Genomic DNA, 24,800 nt, shown 5'->3' on the forward strand with positions numbered 1-24,800 from the left:
ATTTATAGTGGAGAAAGTCAGATGCACAGTGAGACTTTCTCCAACAGCGTTCAGCAGTTCTGGAGCATTTTTGGAGGTATCGAGTGAGCTTGGTGTGCCAGGGTTGTTGTTGGGGGGGGCCTGCGGCATTTAAATGTACAAGGTGCCATGATGTCTAGTTGAGAGGAGAGAGTGGAATTGTAGAAGGAGGTTGCAGAACTAGGACAGGTGAGGTTTGAGATAGGTAAAAGGAGAGTTTGGAGATTAGTGGAGAAATGCTCTAGGTCAAGACATTGGAGGTTTATGTGAGAGTGATGTTCAGACGGTGGTGTCAATTGGGTCTTAGGTATGCCAATGTCAAAAGTCAGCAGATGGTGGTCAGATAGAGGAAAATGAATATTGGAGAGATTAGAGGCAGTACAGAGGTTGGTGAAGGCAAGATCAAGAGTGTTTCCTGCTGTATGGGTTGCTAAATTGGACCATTGCGTAAGGCCAAAGGATATATAAATGAGAACCCAATGGATGCTATTGAATAGATCTCACCACTCTTGTTATGAAGGAAAGTCCTGGATGCGGTGGAGGTACTGAATCCTTAGTATAATGGCTTGTCCAAGCCTGTAGGTGAATGTTTCTGCGTTCCTGTGTGGGTCTGGGTGGCTGCTCTTTTGTGATGCTCACAATAAATCTCTCTCTGCCTTGTAGTTGATGGGGTGCCTGGGCTCTCTGCCTTGTGGTTGATGGGGTGCTTGGGCTGCGCACTGGGACCTCATAAAAAAAAATCCCTTATGTAACAGAACATACTTCCCTAGTTCTTTATCAGATTCTAAACGAATGGAAAATCATAAAGAAAGAACTACAAATTAATAATAAGATCTATGAAAATGCTAGTATTAAATCTTTAGAACTAATTATGTCTGAAATTGATCTTAAAAATTGGTATATAAAAACCGAATTTCCTATTAAGGGCTTATATATTGGACATCAAATTAGGATGTATGATGATTTAAAAAATATTTTGAATTTGCCATCCAAAGAGATCTTTAGTTACCTGCATATCAAGAGTTTCTTAAAAGAGCACATGTTAAGCTTAGATAATGACAGGAGGACATTACTTGAGAAAATCTTCTCTGGTGCTAAACACAAAAATATATACTCTGTCGCAATGGAGTTACTAAAATAGAAGGGAGGATCAAACATCCCTAAGGCTTTATTGAAATGGGAAAGAAATGTATCAATAGGTATACATTATCGAAAGTGGTGTCAATCGTTTTTAAACATCAAAAAATATATCCACTGTTTAAACATACTAGAGACCAAAATAAAGATTAGTCATAGTTGGTATATGGTCCCTACGAGACTAACCAAGATATCCCAGATAAAGTCCCTTAACTGCTGTAGATGTTTTGGAGATGTGCTGGAGATGTTTTCCTTTAGATGGATCAATGACCTATATATGGTGGAGTTACCCAAGAATTAGGAAATTATGGAGTGTAGCTTTTGATCTAATAAACATAGTAGGTGGGGTGATACTCGGGGAAAAAGAGCCGAAACGTCTCCATTGAAAGCACTTTTGGTGATTGATAGGTTTCATAATGGGCACTCTGACCTGTCTGCAGAGAAGAAATGTGGAGGTGATGTAAAAACATTGTTTCCTTTCTCATTTTCTCTGAATGCTTACTCTAAGCTGACTGCCAGGTCCAAAAGACAGAGCTTATAGCAATGATTGTCAGGGAGCTTAGATGGGGGAACCAAGTTGCAGGATAAGAAGGTGTGGATTTCTAAAGTGAATTAATTTTTTTACTCCTAACAATATATTACTTGGTAAATATAGGGAATAAGTAAACATTATATTAAAAATGCAGGGAAGTAATAATTCCCATTTAATGTTAACAGTTGTTGAAAGATACAAAGATGCATGCAAAAATGTAAACAAGGAAACATGTCCTTATAATATTGCAGAAACTCAAATCTTCTTTATTGCCGTATATTGGATCTGTTTTTTACATTGTACATATGCTCCTTGACAAAATTTGTTTTGTATAAATTTCATGTAGTATGCTTCATTATTCGACAGGTACGTAATTTGTGTATTCAGGCAGAACAAATTAGATTCCAACCATAAAATGTTGTACAGAATGTAAATCTGCCTATCTTGTCAATAGTTAAAAATAAGTGAAAATATTTACATGCTGATCATGACTGTCAGGCAGTTTGAAACAAATCACTTACAGAGACCCCCACCAGTCCAGAAAGAATCATGTGTCATTTAAAGCTCACTCTTACAGCTTAACTAATCAAAACCATCATTGTACACATATGACAGATGCCTTGTATTCACTCAATCCCTTACGGAAGTTGGGTTTTTTGGAAAATCTTTTTTTGCATATATAAAACAGGGATACATATTTTTTTCTTGCTGAATCTGACAATTATATCTATATGTTTGCCAGTAAAATGACTCCAAAAATTCACATATGCTTGATGTGTGTAAAAGGCTAATCTAAATTAGAAATAAAAACAGTTTGACATTGTAAAATAGACATTCTAGATGGGCCAGTTATAAAACAATATATATTTCTATCGATTTTTTTTGTTCAAGAGTTGGCAGATTGATTTAGGTTACACATTAATTCTTATCCCAACATGGACATTTACTGGTTATTTTAAGACTAGTACTGAGTAGACACTCCTCCCCATGGCTACAAACTATTTTAATTATTTTTGTCATATATTCAAAAAGTATTTCTTAGAGATACTGGTTCATGCTGACATGATACCATCACGCAGATGTGGCAAATATATTGGTTGCACATCTATGTTGCCCATCTAATTTCCCCAACAATGTTGAGATCTATTAACTGTGGAGGACATTAGAGTACCCCAAACTTATTGTTATGTTTGTGGAACCATCTGGAGATGATGTGTGCTTTGTTACACTGTTGTTATCCTGCTGTAATTAGCCATTGGATGAAGGGTTGACTGTGTCTGTAAAGTGATGCACAGAGTCAGCAAGAGAACTCAGGTTGGCTGTAGAATTAAAATTATACTCAAATGCTATTATGGGTCCTAAAAATATTCCTACTACAGTAAATAACCACCATCTTGAACCATTGGCACAAGGCGGAAAAGATCCAAACTACACTAAATTCTGACTAACTTTTTCATATCACAGATGGGTGTAGTGTCTATTCTTTTACTGTCTGCCATATCCTCTTTCTTCCTAGCTGACAACCAGTGTGGTCTTCTGCTTCTATACTTCAGTGTTCGATTTGTTGTGCATTAAGAGACATGGTCTTGCCTAGCACTTTTGTAATGTGGGGTTATTTCATTTACACTTCCCTTCTTGTCAGCTTGAACAAGTCCGGTCATTCTCCTCCACCGAACCACTGCTCACTAGATGTTTTTGTTCTTTTCCCACAATTCTATGTAAGCTTTCCAGGTCTGTTGTGCATGGAAATCCCAGGGGTTCAGCAGTTTCTACAATACAAAAACCACCATGTCTATCACCAACAGTGGCCAAAGTCACTTAGATCACATGTCTACTTCAAACAAAACCTGAACCTCTTGACCATGTCAATGTGATTTTGAGCTTTGAGTTTCTGCTACATTTTTGGCAGACAAAATATATGCTACAATGGATTAATAGACAGGTGCATTTTATAAAGTGACTACTGAGAATTATTCATATTATATTTTGAATATACATTATGCTGATTCTGTTATATGTTACTCATATGATTGGCAAGGCGAAAAGGAAATGAGACAGAATTAATGGTGGCAGCTGTTGATGGTATGTGACTCCCACCAAACTCCTGAAGTCCTTGTCCTGCATAGTCCTTGTCGAGTATCTTCAAATCATGCTTTCCTATTGGAAAGACCTAATCCGCGCAGCGTTAGCTGTGCATGCACATTATGTTCCCCTCTGAGGCGGCGCCAAGCCAGCACCAAAGGACTTAAGCGCTGGAATTGTGTAAATGTTTAAAGGGTTTTTAACACTTTAATTGCAAAGTTAGTGGATGGAGGGCACGATGGAGTGGGAGGGACACTATAATGTTAGGAATACAGCTTTGTATTCTAAAGACCAAAATGTTCCTTTAATTACTATTACTGCAGAATCATGAAGAGGTCATTTAGTGCTGGAATGTGTATCCTGACCCTGCATGGCAATGCCCTGGAATATGTATGTCAAGTATGTAATGTAGCTGTGAGAATAAATTACAAATTGTCTTAGTTAGGGTCATACAGCTGTCTCAATATTTCAAAGAAGGCAATAAATCATATCAAAGACAACACTCAGACATATCTGTAGCAGAATACAGAGTATGCTGTGCATGGATTTATGTTGCATAGCTGTGATCACGTCTGCCTCGCCATTTCGGAGTATACCTGTCTACATAGCATGAATCTATTGAAACCCTGCAACAGAGTAAATGTGTACATTTAAATATGTGGAATTCTTAAAGTGACATTCCAGGCTGGCAATGATCCATTCATATATAGTGTATTCACATTTTCTAAAAAAAAAGTAAATTACAAATATAAATGAAAAAGATCCTTTTATGAAATGTATCCATTTGCTCTAACTCCCAAGGCTTTGCACCTTCATGCTCTGCCTACAACAGGAATTGACTCAACCAATCATTATTCTCCTATACATTTATATGACAGTGCTGAGTTTACCCCATAAATGACTGTCCGCAGAAGGTTCTGAAAGGTATAATTCATTTTTTTTCCGTTTTCTACCATTTACCACCAGTGGTGTCTCTAAGGACAAAGCTTGTATTGTCAGAGGGAAGCAATGTTCTCCTGTGACATAATTGAGTGATAATGGGCTTATAGCTTCAGTGTTTTTTTTGCAAATTAATATACCTGTAAGATGCTATGTGCATACAGACAGGGATAATTAATCCCTTAGATTCAGGGCCAGACTAGGAGATTTCTGTGAGTAACTGTGGATCTCTAGCAATAAATTTTAATCTCTGTGAATTTACACACGTTTCTTATATTTTCATTGTTCATCACTGAAACACTCTATGTATATATATATATATATATATATATATATTGTGACAATGTCCTAATTATGCAAATGTATCACAAATGTAAAAATGCTTTAGCAGGTTGATGGACCATGTATTATAATTATGCAGTAATGTGTACAGTGAGGCATAAAAGTATTTCATCCCCTGCTGATTTTGAACGTTTGCCCACTGACAAAGAAATGATCAGTCTATAATTTTAATGGTAGGTGTATTTTAACAGTGAAAGACAGAATAACAAAAAAAAAATCAGTAAATGTCAGCGCTATTTGCAGACAAAAACCTCAGTTAACTTTCCTGAGTAATCTACCAATCTCTATGGTGAAACATGAAAAACGTACATACATATATGTTCAGTGGTGAAATAAAATATGTTCCATCACTTCAACCAAAATCACAGTATACGTTACAGTTTTTATTCCTCCACTAATAAATCAACTTAAATGTCCCAGAGTTCTATAAATGGTAGACGAGGGGGTGATAATGCCACACACGTGATGGCTGAACGTTCAAACCACGGAATAATGGTCTATCACGTTCAGCTATCACGTGGAAAACAAGAGAAGCAGACGGTATCGTTGACATCATTTACTGTTAACAAGAGCTTTAACTGTGGTTTCTTGGTTCCACAACTCATTAATGTAAGGGTTCCTTTTTGGGGAGAGGGATTTTAATATATTGTTTTGCCTAAATAAACACAGAGTTATGCTCTGAAGTTTTTTTGTGTCCTTTTTAAAGGTATGAATTACATTGTTGCAAATAGCAAATTGAAAGACTTCGGATCCAGTTTTGTGTGGCATTATCACCCCCTCATCTACCATTTATAGAACTTTATGTTGATTTATTAGTGGTGGAACAAAAACTGTAACATATACTGTGATTTTGGTTGAAGTGATTGAACATATTGTATTTCACCACTAAACATATATGTATGTACGTTTTTTATGTTTCACCATATAGATTGGTAGATTACTCAGGAAAGTTAACTGAGTTTTTGTCTACAAATAGCGCTGACACTTTTTGTTATATATGTACTAATGCCGAATTTGAAAGGGATTTATTTTGTGTATAGCTGATTTTAATATATACATTTATAGATATCTGTTTTTACAAATATTATTGAATTTAGAGAATTTTATAATAATTTTGTATAGTGTTTACAACATTTTATTGCGCTCTCTTCCTTTTATTCAAAAAAACAAAAACAAAAAACAGGATTGCACAGATCTCAGGAGGGATTTTGTCCCACTCCTCTTTGCAGATCTTCTCCAAGTCATTGAGGTTTCAAGGCTGATGTTTGGCAACTCTAACCTTCAGCTCCCTCTACAGATTTTTCTTCAGATCTTCAGCTCCCTCTACAGATTTAGGTCTGGAGACTGGATAGGCCACTCCAGGACCTTAATGTGCTTCTTCTAGAGCCACTCCTTAGTTGCCTTGGCTGTGTGTTTTGGGTCATTGTCATGCTGGAATACCCATCCACGACCCATTTCCAATGCCCTGGCTGAGGGAAGGAGGTTCTCACGCAAGATTTGATGGTACATGGCCCCGTCCATCGTCCCTTTGATGCAGTGCAGTTGTCCTGTCCCCTTAGCAGAAAAACACTACCAAAGCATAATGTTTCCACCACCATGTTTGATGGTGGGGATGATGTTCTTGGGGTCATTGGCAGCATTCCTCGGCAAACACGGCAAGTTGAGTTCATGCCAGAGAGCTCGATTGTGGTCTCATCTGGCCTGTACATGTGCTTTCTTGAGAAGGGGGACCTTGCGGGCGCTGCAGGATGTCAGTCCTTCACAGCATAGTGTGTTACCAATTGTTTTCTTGGTGACTATGGTCCCAGCTGCCTTGAGATCATTAACAAGATCCTCCCGTGTCATTCTGGGTTGATTCATCACCGTTCTCACGACCATTGAAACTCCACGAGGTGAGATCGTGCATGGAGCACCAGACCGAGGGAGACAGACAGTTATTTTGTGTTTCTTCCATTAATCGCACCAACTGTTGTCACTTTCTCACCAAGCTGCATGGCGATGGTCTTGTAGCCCATTCCAGCCTTGTGTAGGTCTAATATCTTGTCCCTGACATCCTTGGACAGCTCTTTGGTCTTGGCCATAGTAGAGAGTTTGGAATCTGATTGATTGATTGCTTCTGTGGACAGGTGTCTTTTATACAGGTAACAAAGTGAGATTAGGAGCACTCCCTTTAAGAGAGTGTTCCTAATCTCAGCTTGTTACCTGTATAATAGAAACCTGGGAGCCAGATATCTTGCTGATTAATAGGGCATTAAATACTTATTTCACTCATTGACATGCAAAGCAATTTATAACTTTTTTGACATGCGTTTTTCTGGATTTTTTTATTTTTTTTGTCATTCTGTATCTCACTGTTAAAACACACCTGCCATTAAAATGATAGACTGGTCATTTCTTTGTCAGTGGACAAACGTTCAAAACCAGCAGGGGATCAAATACTTTTCTCCCTCACTGTACTATTAACATGTAATGTTGTACAAGTTATATTTACTTTTATTTTTATTTTTACTAAAAGAAACACTGTAGGATCAGGTGCACAAATGTGTATTTCTGACCCAATAGTGTTAAAAACACTATTTAGGTGGAGGCCATCGCTTGTCCCCCTTAAATAGAGTAGAAACTAATTTTTATTCCAGCACCGCGCAGGTCTGCCAGTACTGGCTCTGTCTCGATCCACCTCCTTGGCTGACATCATCAGAAATAATGATCTAAGCCAATCCAATTATTTCCCATATGTAAGCATTCTATTGGCTGAGATCGTGAATTCTGATTTTCTCATCCAAGGAAGCAGGGTGGGGGTGGAGCCAAATGCCAACGTGGCCAATCAGCATCTCCTTATAGAGATTCATTGAATCAATGCATCTCTATGAGGACTGTTCAGCACTTCCATGCAGTGCGTGGAGACGCTGAACATCAGTGCTGCACAATGCAAGCCCCTCTAGTGGCCGTCTGAGTGACTGCCACTGGAGAAATGTAAATTTTCACATTAAAATGCCTGCAGGGACTGACTGTACTCACTAGAACCACTACATTAAGCTGTAGTCCTGGTGACTATAGTGTCCCTTTAAACATGTTATTGTTTTAAATAAATATAGTAGAGTCTGGTGGGGGTTGCAGTTTTATTCCCTTATTTTATTTATTTGATGGGATTTGATGGGATTTTGACAGTCATAGTGCATCTTGAGTTTTTTTGTGCCTGCTTATATTGTTTGCATCAGAATTTTTTTAACACATTTCTAATGGAAATGTGTAGATCATTGATGTGTGTGCAGATACCTTTGCCATGGATATCTATTTATTGTTTCCAATGATAAATAATAGGGTGTTCTCCATATCGATGTGTTAATACAAATTTTGAATATATATATTTAGCAAGGCTCAGAGTTTGAATGTTTATCTCGCAGCAGTATATCAAATGTAAATATGAAGTGGTTTAATAGTATAGTAATCATTATACACTCTAATTTACAAAAAAATAAATAATAATAATTGCCTGATTTTATGTTTTCTGAAAAAAATACATCTCACTTGTTAATAGTAACTATTTGTCTCATTCCTGAAATGCATATTAAAGTAAAATTCATTCTGAAAGCAATTTGTGTAAAATACGCAGTATAGCATGACTACCAGAAAGATATTGAGTTCTGTTGGATTATGTATGATCTTTGGCTTTAACTCCTTTTTTTTTTAATCTTAGAAATTGATTTTATTTTAATTCTCAAAATTCAATTATAATGCTCAGAAGATTTTATCTCTTCCCTCTGTAGTTTGATAGGCTTTCACAACTTCATCCTTTGCATACACTGCAATATCTCCTCAAATAAAGGTTTTGCAACAGAAGATTGCTTAGTAATCTAGAATTTACACAACTGAAGTTCTGCTGCATTAAGTTGTATACGTTGAGCGAGTATTATGAACAAATGTATGCTTTATTTTCGTATAATGTGCTAATCTGAACTCTTTGAGATTGATTTAAAGCATGATAGTATTGCGAGGTATGCAGATCGGAATGAGTGGGGGTGTCAGTAATTACAGAACTTATTTTTATTTATAAAATATTTTACCAGGAAAGATACATTGAGATTTCTCTCGGCTTCAAGTAAATCATGGGTCCACAAAACATTGCATTGATACAATAGGGTGCAATAAAATACAAAAACAATATTTAATAGACAATATAAACAAAATGTAACATAGAGCAGGTAGGAAATATATAATCAACCATGACAGGTGCATTCTCTCATCAAGGGTCCTGTCTGGCCAGTCCCCAGCCTGCAGCATTTCATTTTGAAATATCTTACAGCACAGTGTGTTTGCTTTAGAAATGTTTATTGCTTTGCTCTGTTAATTGAGCTTTACACATGCAGGAGGCTGTGGAACTCACAGACAGAGGTATGAGACTTGGGTTGCATGAACAAAGTGATTTAACTCCTAAATGGCAGAGAATTAAGCATGGAGACTGCAGTGGCATGATATATGTACACTAATATTACAACTAACGTTGTTTTGTTGTTTGCAGTGTCGCTTTAAGCTTTGTTGTTTTTTTTTTATCTTTTTTTAAATGTAATAGTTAAGCTACGAAAGTCTGCCTTTCTCTGCCAACCTGCAATGTTTTATCTCTAATAATATAGCTGTAGGTGATGTCAGATATAGAAGAAAGCTGGCAACTGAACTACAACTTAAATAAATGGCTGCAGCGATCATAAAGCATTGCTGTACAGAAATTTACAGAATACCCTAGATTTGGGCTACTATAGAAAGGGAAATGGGTATTATGATTGGCTGAGTCACTTCCTTTTCTGGGCAGAGCACACTGTAAAAGCTGCAAAGCCTGAGACTTTGCTGCAAATTTAATAGTGATTTCATTTTTTTAAATTGTTTCCAGAATTCCATTTAAATTTTTTGCATATATTTTAATGCATTACCAGTATAATGCATTAATTAAAAAAAAAAAAAAGCAATCGCCAGCCTGGAGAGTCCCTTTAATAATACTTAATAATGTAAGTCAAGTAGACATCCACTTGTCGGTACAGGTGGATAGATCAAAATAGCTGAGTCACTTTCCATCAATTATTGAGCAATCTCTGCTGATGTAGGGATTTTTTTTATAAAGTCTGCCACGGTGTGTCACCTGAGAACAGTTAAGAAACACTGGTTCAATCAACAACACAACTTAGTTCATACCAAAAAACACTAGACTTCAAATTACTAAATGAAACTCCATCTTTTAAAAGCCCCTACCGGGGGAGTTGCTAGGTTCTAAAAACACCTGGGCCTTCAGCCCATGGGAGAACCTGTTGACCACTATGCTAGCAGAAGGTTGGAGATATGTAATGACGTATACCTTCCTCTCTACCCATAAACTATGTGCTTCTGATGCTCTCCGGGATCTCACTGAAAACGTAGCTGAAAACAAGCACATGCTGCATAGCCATATGTGCCATACGGAGATGAAATCATACGGTCCATCTGTGTTAATAAAGATAGAAAACAGAATATGCAATCCCTATGGCTGTATACAAAGCCACAATATACAGCCATGTTTAGTAATATGTGAGTCTCCTCACATTAATCAGGGTGTCATACTTATTTTGCACAATATATTGGGATACTTTACACAATGAAATAGAAATCATATCTGCAACAGAAATGGAAATTTGTGTTATGTAACAGGGATATAAAATATTGCTGGAAAAAAATATTATTAACTGTAAGAGTGCACTCCATTTTAATCAAATGCATAAGCCCATTTACTTTAAAGCCCATTTAAATTTCATGTTCTACGAAACTCCCTAATTCTTAAAGCGTCACTGTAACCATCTGGGAACTTTTCAGAATTTGCAGAGATCCCAAATGGTGACATTGCCCGTGTGGTTCCTGTGGCCAGGGAGGCAGATAGGTGAGATCCACCTACCTGATCCCCTCACAGATGCAATCTCCATCTATCCTCTTCAGCAATGTCAGCATTGAGGTCTATGGAGGATCCTGCAAGACCTCAGAATCCTCCATGTATAAAGACGGCTGGGGAGATTGACACTTCTAGATGTCAGAAGGTCCACCCAGTATCTACAAGTGTCAGGTGTAGGAGAAATAGTGAGACAAAGGAGTCCCTAATTTATCTTATTATATCACTAGACTGGATTGGAATTTCAGTGAAAATCCAAAACAGTCAATATGAGCATTTCATTCAGATTCCATCTATATGAAATACAATTTTTTCAGAGAGAGGTGACAGTGCTACTTATTTCTTAATAGTTTCTTAATTTGTGTTAAAAGATAGCAACTTTATCTTCCTTAATTACAAATTTGAAATCAAACTAATCTAGCCCTAAAAAAACTAAACTATCATCTGCTTAAAACAGTGTAACACAAAATGTCTTATGTTATCATATGCAAGAAACATGTTCCTTAAGAAACATCATCTTGATATAGTTTACATTAAGCTCCTCGTGTTCATTTAATTCACTTGGAGTCAAGCTATAAGCAGTATGCTAAGGACTATAATGCGGGCAATGTGCTCATGATGATTTTGGGCCTGCAAATTGCCAAACATAATGATCAGAATGCATATGTTAGTAAAAAGATGTATTTACTTAGAACAAGATGGTTTAATATTTACATTGCTCCAATGTTTGTTTGCTTTTTATCTACAGCATGCAAGACAATAATATAGAAGATTCTTCATCTATTTCTCAGATTCTGAGAGAGAACTATTTAGCTGAAAACAGAATACTTCAAGAGAATAGTGAACATAGCACATCTATCTCCTCTTCTCACTCCTATCACCACAGTGTTTGCTCTAGTAAGGTTGAGGAGCTAGTAGGATCAGATGACCTTTTGGACCTTTCTGCGTTTCTAAACCAGGAAGAACTTGACCAAAGTGTGCATTTGGCCAGGCAGTCTATTGATCAAGATGGAAAACCGACAGATACACAGACAAATCTTAAATGTCCACCAAGAGAATTGAAAAGGCAGTCTAGATCTGCTGTCAAGCCAGAGGTGAGCAAATCAAGTAATTCATCAGTTCCTGAGAAAGAACAGTTGTCCAACTTTCATCAGGATCATGTAGAACAAGACGAGCAACAGAACTCAATAGAAGGCCATAAGGAAACAAAAAAAACACAACAGAGATTCAATCCCTATGGAACTGAAACAGAGAATAAAAAGGAATTTCTAAATAAAGCCGCAGACTTTATTGAAGAACTTTCTTCACTTTTCAAAGCCAACAGTTCCAAACGCATCAGGCCAAAGACATTAAAAAATCGTAGGAGCAAACGTGATTTAAAAAGTGGAACACTTGAAGAAGACATTTCTAATTACACAAGTCAGTCAGAAAGTCGAGAGAGATCCGTGTGCACGCCAGTAGAGACAGAAATAAATACTACTGTCACTGAGGAAATCGATAGGTTGATAGCTGTAGAACCGTTGGAAGCTGTAGAACCAGAGACTGATAAGGAGGCTTTGCAAGTTGAAACAGATGCACCACCTTCTTCTTTTTATCTAGAGGAGACAATTGGCCAGCCTCCAAATTTTATTCAGAAATTAAAAAGTAGAGAAGTTACAGAAGGAAGCAAAGTACAGTTAGACTGTATTGTGGTTGGAATTCCAAGACCTGAAGTAAGGTATATATCTATATATATTTCATATTCATTTTGATTTCTGCTTTCTTTTACAAGTCATTTTGTTGCCATGTCTGAAAATGTTTGAAAATGTCTCATGTATTAATTCAGGGACTGAGTGGTAAATATATGTGGTATATGGAAAAAAAATTAATTAAACTATAGCTTGTTTTTTGTTTCTCAGTAAATTTGCTGAATTATTTTACAATCTCATTCTTACATGTACACAAAGTCTTTGTTTACTACTTCAATCCCAACCTGCCCTCAGGCCTAAAGCTGGGCAAACATGTTTGGATGCAGGAACCATATAAATACTCTTATTTTTTAAAAATTAAAAAGAAACCACTAATCTTAAAAAATTATCATATTAAACAAAGCCATACTTACCAATATTTTCATAAGTATAAAATATAATTTTATAAATTAGCATGAATGAACCACCATCATAACAACACCATCATAAAATGTCAAAAATATAATTATCTTTCTCACTCTCCTTTTTCAATAGGCAGCTACTAATAGGCTGAGAATATCAGTTTACTCTCCCAGCCTATCAGCAGTGCCCGGTCTGAGGCTTTCTGATTGAAGCCTTTAGAACAGGGGTTCTCAACCCAGTCCTCAGGTACCCCCTACCATTCCAGGATTTAGGGATTACCTGGGTGTGTCTAAGGTGTTTAGAAAAAAAAAAAAAAACAGCTTAGACACACCCAGGTAATCCAAAATTCTAAGGTCACTAGAGCAAATGTAAAAAACTTTATTTAACTAGATAGAGGAAAAATTGCTGGACATATTTTGTGCCTTAATGGCTCCTTATAAATGGCACAATAATTGTTTTTACGTAAAGCAGCAAACTGACAAAAGTTTAAACATGTCTGTAAAAGTTATGGGATTTTCAGTTCTGCAAGAAAGTCTATATTTTATTGAAAGGCTGCAGGGAATCCATTAAGATTACGGTTGTAACATAGTGTGCAGTTTGGAATATATCCATTGAGAAATAATGACTTTTTTCGGTGAAAACTGTGAGGATTTGTATTTTATATTGCAAATGATGAGTATGTTTGTTTACCTGGTGCCTTTGGTTATGCTGAAAAATATCATCAATAATCCACCCTAATGTTGAGGAACAAGATATGTGGTACCTCTTCTAAGATAAAGTTTTATGGATTTGTCCTCAGAATGCTTGTATAGCTAACTCACATAAACATCGGAATATAACAGCATATATATATATATATATATATATAAAACTGTGTCTGCTTGTCTGACTGTGTCTTGTTGTCGGTCTGTGTTTACTGCAATGTTTTACTTATTTCCAATAGTGCAAATCTTTTAAACTTTAATTTCTGTTAGAGATAGGTGAAGAGGACAGATATTACTGGTTAATGCTCCAATGTTATGTTATCACAGATACAGTACTTTTAACTGAAGTTCCTATGATAGGAGGCATCGCTATGTTATTAACAACAGAACATCCCACGGTTAGCATTCCATTTAAATACCATCTTTGCAGATGACCTCAAACTTTGATTATTCAAAACCTTTTTCGTTATCTGGACAGATAACAGTAGAATAAAAAGAGTCCTAGAATTGTGTCTAATTTATTGCAGAGATATAGCTCTAGATGGTCTTATTTTATGATCTATACTTTTCATTAAAAAAGTAACAGAATCATAAAAAAGAAATCTCGAGCAAAGCTCGTAAAAACAACATTAAAGGACATCTTATTACTGACGATTCTGACAGTAACAGACTCGGTAATTGGCCGTTATGCTTCAAAATATAAAAAGTCCTTGAAACTCAACACAATATGACACAAAATAACTTCAAGTGAAAAGCTATTCAAATGTTTAGACGAAGCACTAAAATCGAATAAAGCGCAGCAAAACATAACCTGTTTGCAATTCATTTTACTCTTCAGACAAATAAATGTATTAAAAAATGCAAGTGCTTCAATATATATCTAATACTTGGTACATTCGAAATATCATATGCTAAAATGTACCCATATCGCTAGTTCAAATCTCTATTACATCTAATGGCTTGGATGAATCACCACATTAAAATGGAACAGAATTTCTTATTTCTGTATTTGAAACTTTACCCATGGATTTTCCAAGAGCTTAATTTAAAGGTAGATTTGTAATGCTTAAAACCTACATTTTAATGTACTCTAAAATCTAAAAGGGCATGAAGAAATTTAGGAAGTATTCCTTAGATACTCAATTAAAATATATTATGTTGTCTCGGAGGCAATCCTGTACTGACTCTTCCTGTTGAGAGTGGTTTTTAAATGCCGTGACTTATAAATATCAGTGCAGCTATGAGCCAGACCCCTAACTTATTACACATTAGTAGGAGTTCCACAGCTTCATTTGCTATGTCCGTTTTATGTCCAACCTATTGAAGTCATCTACATCGCTCCCCATCCCAATAAAGAGCCATGCAGAGTGTACACAGAGTCAATAGCTTTAACATCGCCTCTTACAGCCTAGCTTACAAAACTATCAACCAAAGTTTGTAGAACGCTGCCATCTGTTTATTTACAATTCCATGTGGGGTAAACCTCTGCTAGGAGGATAAAGTCATTGTCCTATACATCCCTGCCTTCTCCTGGCAGGGTAAGGATCAGCCTGTAACTGCAGGCAAGTTCTTTCAGCTTTTCACCTTTAGGATCTTTGAATTAGAGCATTTTTATTATATATATATATATATATATATATATATATATATAATGTGTATATGGAATATTCAAGCAATACGCCTGTTAATATTGTGAGTAATGCAGAAGCGGAATATCATTTTATTTCAATTTGTAGGTCTTCTTTTATGCCTTATCTATATAATGCAATAAAAATAGTTCATTTTTTTACTGTTTCTCTTTAAACGGATACTATAGTCACCAAAACAACTTCCGCTTAATGAAGCAATTTTTGTGTATAGATCATGTCTCTGAAGTCTCACTGTTCAATTCTCTTCCATTGAGGCATTAAATCACTTTTGTTTCTGTTTATGCAGCCCTGGTCACACCTCCCCTGGCTGTGACTGACACCGCCTGCATCAGATGTAACTTACTTTAAAAGTGTTTTTCTCCTGCTCTGTAAATGTAACTTTAATCACATACAGGAGGCTCCTGTAGGGTCTAGCAAGCTATTAACAGAGCAGGAGATAATACATTCTAAATAAAGAAATTGCAAACATTAGATTACTTTTTACAGGAAGTGTTTAGGAAGACTGGGTAAGTCACATGCAGGAAGGTGTGCCTAGGGCTGCATAAATAAAGTTAATTAAATCCTAAATGGCAGATAATTGAGCAGTGAGACTGCAGGGGGCATGATCTAAATACCAAAACTGCTTAATTAAGATGAAGTTGTTTTGGTGTCTATCGTGTCCTTTTAAATACACTGTAGGAGGCGGGAGAGACACATAAAGGTAGCGTAATTAAATTGGATATTTACTGAGCTCTGCAGGTAAGATATGCTGTGTTTGTTCACTGACATGAGAGTCTGTTTGTGTCTGTATTGCACTCGAACGATTACACAATAAGGTAGGCAATTTTATAAGTCAACAAATAAACACTATAACTTACATGTGCAATCTGAACATGATTAAAGTATACCCAGTGTCGATTTGGAACACAACCGGTTGACACACATGTCAGCAAAAACAGTGTTTGGACAAAAGTCAGAAAACATTATTGATCAAAAAACTATTTTGGATTTTAATTTACTCCTAATTATGTATGTTTTAAATAAAATTAACAAGAAAAATGTTCTAAATCTCAATACAAGTGAAACAGATAATGTACCTGATGAGAAACATTTAGGCATATCATAACCAGCATTTTACATTTTCATCAGAACAAAAAGGAGGACGGGAGGGATGGGAAGGGAAGGGAAGAATAAAAAAAAAAATGAAAAAAAAAATGAATAAAAGGGAAAAAGCAATGAAGACCCTGGACAGATTCTAGTTCTCCATCAGGGAACCCCTTGTAACTCACAGTGTAAAGGAATGTAAGTTAATGCTAGGTGTATTAAAAGAACACTCCAAGTATCATTAGCCAAGAATACCCTGGCACTCGCCCACGGAAAGTAGTCAATCTGTTTGCAAAGGTTTTGACATTTACCTGGGGCCCATTAGATGCTGGTTACTTGCTCCAGGAGAGAGGGATGAGCCGGCTTAGCTCATGTAGCTAACGAGAGCTCTGTACATGAGCTGTCCTGGATGATGTGACTGGTACCTCAGGCATCCTGTCAAACCATTCACAAATGGCTTTACTACTTATTCTAGAAAGGAATCAAACACTCCTGGAAGCATAATCACTGCATCAAACTCTAGTGGTTATGGTACTTGGAGTGTTCTTTTAAAGGCATTCAGCCATGGGGAGCAGGTGCTGTGGAAGTGCCCTCAAGTATCTTGCACAGCAGAAGTTAGTTTTTCTTTTTCAATATATACCTAATTTTGGAATCTATTTGGGAACGTGAGGGGGGAGACTTCAAGGAGCCAGGCAGGCTAAATCTAACTGCAATGCTATTCTAAAATCTCAGTTTATTTGAGTACTTTGTCATTGTTATTGTTCCATAGTTGTGAATAAACAGAGCCGTCTACAAGTCTGGAGAAAGTTGTCCCTATAGTCATGTACCCAGAGGCTGAGAGGGGATACTAAATGGATTCCTAAAAACATATCTACATCATAGTTCTAAAGGAAAAGTGTCTGTGCCATAATCCAAATTAGTTTTGGAAATCCAAAATGTTATGACTTTCACCAGTTTGAAAGTTATCTTCCTAAAATTTGTTGTGTGCAAGTATGTTTGCAACTTCTTGTGAGAAGCAGTAAGCTTCATTCGTTAGCAGGGTCAATGATGAAATACTCCCTCCCCCGCCTCCCCTGCCCCTATAGATTGCAAACATGGAAATGTCCAAGGAACCATAATAAATACATTTTTTTTAAATGAAAAAAATAGAGAATTAGAATAAACAATTTTTTTTTTGTTGCCACAATCACCACTTGATTTAAAAGTAAAGCTATTTATATATATATACACAGATACTCATACATACAAACAGATATAGATTGATGCACATGCAGACACACTTGTCTTGACTCACTCTAAGGCTACATAATTTCTCCTTACTACTGCCACTGTCTGCTGACTGATATGCCTTGCAATGATCTGGGGAGAGTGTGACATTGTCATGGAAATTGACTGAAGTGAGAATTTAAAGTGAATTGCAAATCTAAGGTCAAAGTAGGTGAACTGTAAAAATTCTCTAAGTGAGCTTTGCTTCCATTTTGACTACTCTGGCCTTAAATTTGCAATTAACTTTAGTTAATAACCCAGCGTGCCTCTCTCTCTCCAGTGCCTATCCTGGCATCTGAGCAAAGTAAAAGGAAGAGAACCATTAAAGGGTTACAACAACCACCATGACCACTTCAGTGATTTGAAGTGTTCATGCTGGTAGGAGTTTGGAAGTGCAACGTTTCAGCTTGATCAGAGATACAATGCCTGGCCAAAAAAAAAAGTCACCACCTAGATTTAAATGAGCAAATAGGTAAATGCATCCTATTGGATAGTTACTGCATGGGCGATCATCTTTCAGCTGGCAACAAGTTATTAAACCCTAACTGATGCAATGAGTAGCTTCTCATTTCTTAAACAGCCATGTCGAAAGACACATACCGTGGTTTTGGAAAAGATGCTAGTCTGTTTGAGAAGGGTGAAATCATTGGCATGCATCAAGCAGAGAAAACATCTAAGGAGATTGCAGAAACTATTAAAATTGGGTTAAGAACTGTCCAACGCATTATTAAAAACTGGAAGGATATCGGGAAACCATCGCCTTTGAGGAAGAAATGTGGTCGGAAAAAAATCCTGATTGATCGTGATTGGCAATCACTTAAACGTTTGGTGAAATCAAATTGTAGAAAAACAACAGTAGAACTCAAGGCTATGTTTAATAGTGAAAGTAAGAGCATTTCCACATGCACAATGCAAAGGGAACTCAAGGGATTGGGACTGAACAGCTGTGTAGCCTTAAGAAAACCACTAATCAGTGGGGCTAATGAGACAAAAAGGCTTCAATTTGCTATGGGCATAAAGATTGGACTCTGGAGCAATGGAAGAAGGTCATGTGGTCTGATGAGTTCAAATTTACCCTGTTCCAAAATGATGGGTGCATCAGGGTAAGAAGAGATGCAGATGAAGTGATGCACCTATCATGCCTAGTGCCTACTGTACATGCCTGTGGGGGCAATGCTATAATCTGAGGTTGCTGCAGTTGGTCAGGTCTAGGTTCAGCAACATTATGTGCCCAAAGAATGAGGTACACTGACTACCTGAATATACTTAATGACCAGGTTATTCCATCAATGGATTTTTTTTTTTTCCCCGATGGTACGATCATATTCCAAGAGGTCAATGCCAGAATTCATCAGGCTCAAATTGTGAAAGAGTGGTTCAGGGAGCATGAGACATAATTTTCACACATTGATTGTCCACCACATAGTCCAGAGAATTTTTGGGATGTGCTGGAGAAGACTTTGCACAGTGGTCCGACTCTCTCAACATCAATACAAGATCTTGGTGAAAAATGAATGCAACACTGGACGGTAATAAATCTTGTGACATTGCAGAAGCTTATCGAAACAATGCCAATGCATGCCGTAATCAAAGCTAAAGGCGGTCCAACAAAATATTAGAGTGTGTGACCTTTTTTTTGGTGGCAGTGTATCTGCACTTGTGTGCCGGGAGCTAATTACACCCTTGACACAAGTGACGTTGCTATCGCTGAACTCTGTTCCGGACTGCCATATCTCAATTCTGTGCATATATTACGTCTGTCGTAAATGCGGCAACATATGTAATAATCTTCTCCCTTGCAGACAAAGCACCTGCAAGGGGACAATCACCCCTCCCACCATCTGTGCAATCCTTTGCACCTCACTTAATTTAATAAAGAGCATGTTTTTTTTTGTAATTCAAAAATCCCTCCCTCATCTCGTCAGCTCAGAGTGCATGCATGATTTGTGAATGTTTCAGTGTTGCAGGGTGTGTGTCAAAATCAGTGAGTTTGTGTGTCTGTCAGTGAGTGTGTGTATGTGTGTCTGTCAGTGAGTGTGTGTATGTGTGTCTGTCAGTGAGTGTGTGTATGTGTGTGACTTTAGTGTGCCTTTAAGAATGGTATTTTTGACGTTGAATAATCTGACTCCTAACTTTTTTAGATATCAAGCAAATTTGTCAAGCCCTGACGTACAGTAAAAATGGAGAGTATTGAAAAAACTGTTGAAAAGCCAAAATGCTGTTTTAAGTGCATCCTTAGGTCATGATATTATTAATTATACCTTAATTGGCACAATTTTATTAACCTCAGAAAATAAAGAAAGGCTAAGTTGCAGGAAATGGAACATGGGACTTTGGAATTCTGCAATCTCCAACACGACTACCAGAATTTGGTTGTGACATGCTGCTACACACATTATTCTAACACTAGCACTATAGGGCTCTTTTTGCCAAGATGAAGGATAAAGCAGCACCTGTCACCCAACCTCCAAAATGAGTGTGTTTCATAAAGATAGAATCTTCAGAAAATACTAGTTCTGACTGTGTGGTATTTCACTGAAATTCAAACCCAGTCAAGAGATATACAGCGACAAAATAGGGACTACTTTGTCTCTGTATTTTTCCTCCGTCTGACTTTCTTAGACTCAGAGCGGAGTCTAACAGTTAATCTCACCTTTACTTGTCCCCTCTCGGCAACTGGACCCCTAGAGGCTTGTCACCGTTGGGGAGGAGGGGGGAGGGGGAGGGGGGGGGGGGGGGGAGTCCCCAGATGCAGTGCTGCGTTAATTAGCACTCTTTAATTTTGCAATCATTTTTATAAAAGAGACAAACAAGCATGATATAAATTAAATAGTCCAGGAATTCATGTGTTTTCTTTACACAAGCAGCATAAACATATACAGCTGTTTTTACTATTTCCCAAGTGCTAAATAGGTCTCTAAATGATATGATGCATTCTGACAGCTGTGTCTGCTAATGTATCTTCAGGCTCATCCAAAGTCAAATGACCAATTCTGCTGATAAAAATGTGAGCCCCATCCTACAAACATTTGGACATCAGATGAGAAAGCTCTTGGTTAACAGTGTAAATAAGAAAGTGGAACTATCTGAACAAATGCTATGAACATTTTTGAATTTGGTTCTCGAAATGTTCCCATTGCAATATAAATACTGGCTTTTTAAGTATGAAAAGCATTATTAAATAAAGGAAGAGTTTAAAAGCATGAAATATAACAATCACATTTATTCACTCATCCTCATCATGTGAAATATCTCCTTAAAAGACAATAATGAGCTGATTCGTTTTAAATGTCTGTTATTACATTTTTACATAGTATAGGTTTCAGAGGCAGTACAGGAGACCACGATGACATGATTAATAATGTTATTGTACATTTGTAAATAATGATGAAGGGTAATTTGTGATTCCAGCAGCTGATGGCAAACAGAATGATCACTTAAAGGGACACTCCCGTCACCAAAACAACGTAACCTTAAAGAAGTTGTTTTGTTGCCAGGGGGCCCCCAGATGCACTCTTATATTAAGGAATCACAGCATTTTTTTTTTAAGTTTTAACCTCAAAGTTGGCCTCCAGTGTCGATCTGCAGGTCCCCCAGGCAACATCCAGCTTCTGAATCTCAGGGTTGTCACAGATTGGCTTATAGCTGTCAGCTGTTGCTCTAAGCCAATCATTCAAAATTCCTCTTGCTTAGCTAATGCCACTCACACAAACGTGTAGTAGTTGGTTTATCCATCCTAGTGTGAGACTGGTGGTTACGGTTAGTGCTATGTGTACTGCTACAATATGCACTGCCACTTAACAATAACTTGGAATCACTAATTTACAGTCTGACAGTTTTTTTTTTGTAAATATATTTTTATTATCATTTTTATCATTTTATGTTCACAGTGAGACTCGCAGGTCTCTCTAAGCGTATCGTAACTGAAGCATATTTGACATTCACAGTGAGACTCGCAGGTCTCTTCGAGAGCATTGTAAGTGAAGCACAACGTGTGCTAGAACATGTATGAAAAAACAAGTAGGTATTCGGGCACGCAGGCCCACATCAGTGATGGACTCGCAGGTCCCTGTCTGACGGGGTTTTTTGTTAGATGTTTGTGGACACCATTTTACAATACAAACCATCCCACACGAAGAGGTGCCTTTTGTTTCCTGATTTTTTGGGGCACACTGAATTTCTTTCAGGTAACAAAATTCTGACAAGTCAAACAGCACGGACAAAATTCTGCTGTAGTTATTTTTTATTTCAAATTCAGGCAAAGTAGTTTGTTTGAATTTTTCCACCATGCACAAGTCTAGCCATTAGTTAAACAGAAAGGCTAATAATGGAGGATTAAAGGATCTATTTAATAGGATCATTAAAATGTATGTTCTAATTTAGCTCCAGGAAGTTTCCTTAAGAACTCTGTATCTGAAAAATGTCTTAAAATCTCTTTGGATTAACACTTTTATATCAAAGCATTATCATGTGGCTTGTTGTTACACTTGTCTAGGTTTCTAATTTTGCCTTAATATGTTTAGCAGTTGTCTGTCTTAATTTTAATCCTGGTACAAAGAGTACAAAAGGAGGTCATAGTATGTGAAACCCAGCCTTCGTTTCCTTTCTCAATTTGGAACTTTCTTTAATATGCTGCAGGTGGTATTGTGAAGGTAAAGAACTAGAAAATTCACCAGACATTCAAATCCAGAAAAACGGAGATATAAATTCTTTAATTATCACCGAGGCATTTGAAGAAGACACGGGTCGATATTCCTGCTTTGCATCCAATATCTATGGAACTGACTCCACATCTGCAGAGATTTATGTAGAAGGTAACGTAGCACTGTAATATAAAGTACATATTATATAGGGCTGTAATATAAAGTATATTTACCTACTGAGAAGTTGTGTACAGCACATGAAGGAGCCTTACAACTCATTTTCTCTTGGAGACAGATCCTACTGCAAGACTGAATAATCCGTTAAAAAAATACTTGACAACATTCTCACAAGCCCATAAATATTAAGGTTAACAGGAAGCACAATGGAGATTACAACTAAATTGTAATTTTATTTTTTCCTATTCATTTATTTTTCATTAAAGGAAATCTGCTAAGTGTGGCCTCTTATATTTTACGTACATTTGTTACTTTCCAATTACTACTTTGCAGTTGCAAAATTGGTTTAGTAAAATTTTAGATGTAAATAATTAATTTTATTCTCTCGGTTGTCCTGCAGACTAGCAGCTCCTCAGCTACCAGTCAGTTTTTTCCATTTTGAACTCAATTAGATTTAGTTTAAAGCCAATCAGAGTGAAGCAACGAGTCTCTATGAGAATTATTACTTTTGCACTAACAGTGTTGGTGTATTACAGACCTGGAGCAATAAAAGACACAAGCAGCTTCTGCAGGCTTAATCCCTGCTAGAGTTCAATGGCCACATATGGCTTCTTCATAACAGACAGACATACTCATAGTAGCATGTATTTTCCATGCTACACTCTTCCTCCAATCTACAGCCTTTTTCTCCCAGCTGCTCAACTCACGTTGCTCTCAGTTGCTCCGTACATAATGAGAGACAGAGGCCAGAATTGATGATCACGGCCAATTTCCCATAGGAAAGCATTCAATTGGCTGATATTGTAAATTCTGATGATCTAAGCCAAGGAGGCAGGGTGGGGAGGGGTGCAGAGCAGTGTCTAAATGTAAACACTGTTTAAGTTCATTAAATTTTTTCAGGTCTCATAAGAGGTCATACTTTTAGATGTTTTTTTCCCCCATGTTTCTGTGGATTCCATGAAGAATTGTCTGTTATGTCAAGTAAAGTTTTTAGACAATGCCACCGACGCTGACACATCCAAAATATAAATGTAGTTTGTTCATATGTGTTAATCATGGAAGTATGCAAGTATTATTTGGCTTTCCAGTTGCCATATAGAGTTGTTACGTCTAGCCCTACAAATAATAATGCCTGGCATTGGTGCCTCAATTCTGTAGAGGTAAAATGTTTCCTGATGATATCATTTAGCCATCACAAACACTCATGTAATGTTTGCTGAATGACATTTTGTTGCCTGACCTTCAGAGATTTGAACGGAAGAGAATATCTTTCTTCTGTACGTGCGTAGATTTTAATTTGGTATTCATGACATCATTACTGATGCATAATTACACATTTTAGCAACTGCATGTCAATTACAGAAAGGGTTTGTATTCATTGATCCTTGTTCCTGCGTAGCTGCGAATCTAGTTAACCTACTCAATCAAACTACCAGTTTCTTGAAAACGAATTTTGAAGCAACAGAAATTAGTTTGAGCATTAACATTGTATTGGCATTCTATGGAAGACACTGTAGAGGAAATTTATCAAAGTGTCCTGTTATAAAAGTGGTCTAAAATAAGAACAGAACATTTTGATACATTTCCCCATATAACAACTGCTTTTCAAATAGAAATAGAAATTAATAAAGGGGGGAATTAAATGTAAGAAATATCACAGTCTAAGCAGACTTTCCCTAACTATGCAGTATAGAATCTAGTCTTTGTATTGGTTTAAAAGCCATGTTGAAAATAATAAGCAACTGCTAAAAGAGTCTACAGACATATGTTTAAAGAGTGACAATGCAGCATGTGCTAATATGGCTAGTTTGCATGGTTATCTTTGTGAATGACTGCATATGAACCAATGTTATGTTTCTTGGATAGACAGTCTATCTATCTCTCTCTTATCTATCTATCTATCGATCGATCGATCTATCTATCTATGGGGGAAATTGTCATTTTTGTCACTAGCAGTTATCCATGGATACTGTGCGTGTATGCATATATAGACACATATAAAGATTTTTACATGTTACTCAAAAATAAAACTAATTCTTGCCACAAATGTAACATGTCCTCCTAAAATGTAACATAAATGGTGGTTTTTAGATTACCAATGCAAATTATTAGAATAAAATATTTTTGTTCTCATGGTGTATAGCTTGGAACAACTGCAGAAAAGATGTGTTATATGGAAATTAGTTCACAAAATGTTTTGATCAAAGCTTGGACACTCTCTTCATCTGGTTTT

General features: G+C 36.8%; 1 protein-coding gene across 6 annotated transcripts in view; it reads left to right on the top strand.

Moving 5' to 3' along the window:
- MYPN (myopalladin) overlaps window positions 1-24,800 on the top strand; it is a 173,537-nt gene that overhangs the window by 72,992 nt on the left and 75,745 nt on the right. For all 6 annotated transcript variants that reach the window (XM_063435064.1, XM_063435062.1, XM_063435063.1 and 3 more), the window contains 2 exons: window positions 11,704-12,672; window positions 22,386-22,561. In XM_063435064.1, the coding sequence (XP_063291134.1) occupies window positions 11,704-12,672; window positions 22,386-22,561 (1,145 nt within the window). The remainder of the gene's footprint in view (window positions 1-11,703; window positions 12,673-22,385; window positions 22,562-24,800) is intronic.

Source organism: Pelobates fuscus, chromosome 10, assembly GCF_036172605.1.
Source record: "Pelobates fuscus isolate aPelFus1 chromosome 10, aPelFus1.pri, whole genome shotgun sequence".
Classification (NCBI taxonomy): Eukaryota; Metazoa; Chordata; class Amphibia; order Anura; family Pelobatidae; genus Pelobates; species Pelobates fuscus.